The following is a 3,147-nucleotide window of genomic DNA, read 5'->3' as shown; positions in this document are numbered from 1 at the left end:
GGGTTCCCATGATCAATGCTCGACGAGAACGCAACCTTGGACAAGCCGACACCATGCTTCTCAGCAGCCCAGCGACGGGTGACGCGAGTCTTTGACGATTCGCAGTTGCAAAGAATGCGCGTGCATGGGATTGGAGTCAAGGAAAAGTGCATTTTTAACCACCTACTACGTGGATGGAACGCAGCCCCAGGCGCCGGTGGCGGTCTTTTGGCACGTGGCCGATTTTGAGAGGACGCAGCTGTTGCTGGCAGCAACGTAGCTACCCAAGTGTGGGTGGCAGTCGCCCGAAGCCACGGTGCCCGCATCCGGGCAGCTGACGCCGTCGGGCGAAAGGCCTGCGCCACTGCAGACCGGGCCATTGATGCAGTACGTCGCATCGCCTTGCACCGATACCAATGTACACGACAGGTGGGGTCGCTCAGTCGGACAAGGCGCATCGGTCGGGCGAGGGCGCTCGGTGGGGCACGGTGCATCAGTCGGGCGAGGGCGCTCAGTCGGGCATGGCTCGTCCGTAGGATGCGACGAGGAGAGAGCGCATCCCCAGGCACCTGTGGCTAGCTTTTGGCACACGGCGTCATGGGAGAGAACGCACGTTGAGCCAGTAAGAAAGCTCGGTGCGTTGGAGTTGCAGTCTGCCGACGCCACAGCTCCCTTGCGCGGGCACGCGATGCCCAAGGGCGCGATGCCAGCGCCAACGCAAACCGATCCCAAGATGCAGTACGTAGCGTCGCCTTCGACGGAGACCGACGTACATGCCGAAGCCGCTGCAACGATAGGTAGAAGAAGGCCGAGACGCATGGCAAGGGAAGAAATCCAAAAGTGAATGGCAAGAGCTCGTGCGGTGAACCCATCGAGTGCCTGCATACTGGGCGCTTGGCTGCTGGCGACAGCAAATCTGTTGTTGCATACATTGTGAGTTTCCAAAGTCATCTCCTTCTCTGTTGCACCATGAAGAGTTCTAGGACAGCCTTGAGACGTCTCTGGAGTCCAACAGGATGAGCTCGCTTGCTTGGTTGCTGATGAGGTTCCAAGAACACTGGCAGAGCTTTGTGCGATGAGCTGGAGTTGCGTCGACGAGACAACCAATGGTTCGCCTTGCGCCCACCATAATGAACAAGCTGCTACCGTGAGCAAGAAGATCTGCTTGGCTTGGCCCCTCGGAATTGCTACCATGCTGAACACACGCAAGAGATGGAGCCATCCAGCAACCCAGGAGCCTCAGTGCACAAAACAACATACCTGGTATTGGATTGTGAAATGTCTGTTCGGGCGTGGAGTGTGCGCATGTCGACCGAAGCGCGATATCGCCGCGTGCGCACCAATAATTCTCAAGTCGGGACGATCCCTTTGGCGTTGGCGAGTGCAAGATGTGCAGAGGCTGCGACGCGCTTGGAGCTCAAAAGTTGCGTCGATCGTCTTGCGTGTGATTGTACTCAACCAAAGGCAGAGACCGACGAGTACACTTGCTTGATGCATGAAACAGGCGAGAGATATAGTAGCTGGCCACGCTCGACCTATCAACAAGGAGCAAAGTGCAAAGTGCAAAGTGCAAGTGAAAATGTACTTGAACACTTGGCACAGTTTAATGAGTTTTGCGTCAAGTTGCCAAGACTGGACGTCACGAGAATGTATTGCCGGTATCTTGGCACTGTGTTTCCATTTCGTACTGCCTCATTAGATCACAGGCACGACGAGGTGCTTTCTGATGTGTTAAGGTGCAACAAAACCAGCAGCTCCAAGACCTTCAATTGGTGCAGGCGGATTCTTCACGATATGTGGTGTGCGCGCTCCATCGTGCCCCGCATGATCGCCGTCCCCGTCGCACCACAAGCTTGCGAGGTATGCTACCAGTGGCGTCAAGGCAAAGAGGAAGATACATCCGCATGCAAACCCACGAGCAAAAGCTTCTAATGGATTGTATCTCGAACGTGGGCTGTCGCAACCCCACGACACGGCGAGGTTGCACCTCGCCTTGCCACGTATCCACCGACTGCCCCTCGCCCTCTTCTGTTTGTGGTCCATGAAAGTACGTTGAAGAATGAATGATGACGGGTCTTGCACTCAATTTCAAGTACGAAAAGGCAAAGTGACGAAGTGCAAATGCAAGGGCCGAATGAAGCCGCCTGCTCGCATCTTTGAAGCCATTCACACGACGCGGTCACTCTTTTGCGACGCAGGCAGGATTCGTTGGGTTCGATTTGATGTCGTTGACGTGGCCGTATTTCATAAAACACTTTTTTTCTGAGCAGCGCACGGGCAGATGTGGTCGAACCACCAACTGGACCCCGAGAGCTGTCCAAGTCTCTGGTTGCTATGCCACACTGCTAGTATGATGTCTGGTCACGACGTCGCGAGCCGGCGCCTTGGAGCACATGTGAAGCGGCAGAGCGTGCAGCAAGACCACATGGCCATTCGCTGGCTGCCCAAGAGGCGTCCACCGTATTTTATTTTTACAAACTTGACCTTTGTAGGTGAAATAAACCGCATGGATTAAAAATCGCGTTGAGCGCGTCGTCACGCTTAGACAGGGTGATTGGATCTGCGCTGTCAGTTTTAGATCATATATGCAATCGCAATACAATAAATCTGATAGAATAGTACCCATAGTCAATGCTAATTAATTTGCATGCACTTGTGGGATATGGCGCAAAGTGACACACATGCTTGTCAATTAGGACCGCGGCGGAATCGAACCCGCCAGATCCAGCGCGACGTCGTATGTCACCGCAGCAGAAATCATTTTTGAAATCGCTCGGTATGGTCAAGGGATTGCTGTGGTTCGTGGGCGCTATCCTCGTCGCGGCCTCGTCGGCCAAGGACGAGCCGTCACGTATGCTCCGTGCGGCAACGCACACCAAGGGCCCGACGCACTTGGGCTACCCCATCAACCTTGACGGGCCATTGGACACTGAGTCGGCGCCTCTCGTGACAACCGTTATCGACGAGCCCAGCGACGATGGCTCGTGGGATGCACCCGACGACGACGACGATGGCTCAAAGGGCGATGATGATGAGCCCACGAACGACGACGATGAGCCCACTAACGATGACGATGAGCCCACTGACGATGACGATGAGCCCACGGACGACGATGATGAGCCCACGGACGACAATGATGAGCCCACGGATGAACCGGTTGATGATGAT

The 3,147-nt window shown here is 55.3% G+C and overlaps 2 protein-coding genes across 2 annotated transcripts; one reads left to right on the top strand and one right to left on the bottom strand.

Annotated features, from left to right (window-relative positions):
* Positions 1-165: 165 nt before the first annotated feature.
* On the bottom strand, positions 166-759 carry SPRG_17865 (hypothetical protein; the record flags this gene model as incomplete). Its single annotated transcript, XM_012357268.1, has 1 exon — positions 166-759. A coding segment is annotated over one exon (594 nt), but the record flags the coding sequence as incomplete, so codon positions are not given.
* Positions 760-2,757: 1,998 nt separating this feature from the next.
* SPRG_17864 (hypothetical protein) lies at positions 2,758-3,135 on the top strand (the record flags this gene model as incomplete). Its single annotated transcript, XM_012357267.1, has 1 exon — positions 2,758-3,135. A coding segment is annotated over one exon (378 nt), but the record flags the coding sequence as incomplete, so codon positions are not given.
* Positions 3,136-3,147: the final 12 nt, after the last annotated feature.

Source organism: Saprolegnia parasitica (genome assembly GCF_000151545.1).
Source record: "Saprolegnia parasitica CBS 223.65 unplaced genomic scaffold supercont2.821, whole genome shotgun sequence".
Lineage (NCBI taxonomy): Eukaryota > Oomycota > Saprolegniomycetes > Saprolegniales > Saprolegniaceae > Saprolegnia > Saprolegnia parasitica.
The sequence above is the reverse complement of the archived record's forward strand: the minus strand, read 5'-3'. Positions and strand labels throughout refer to the sequence as shown.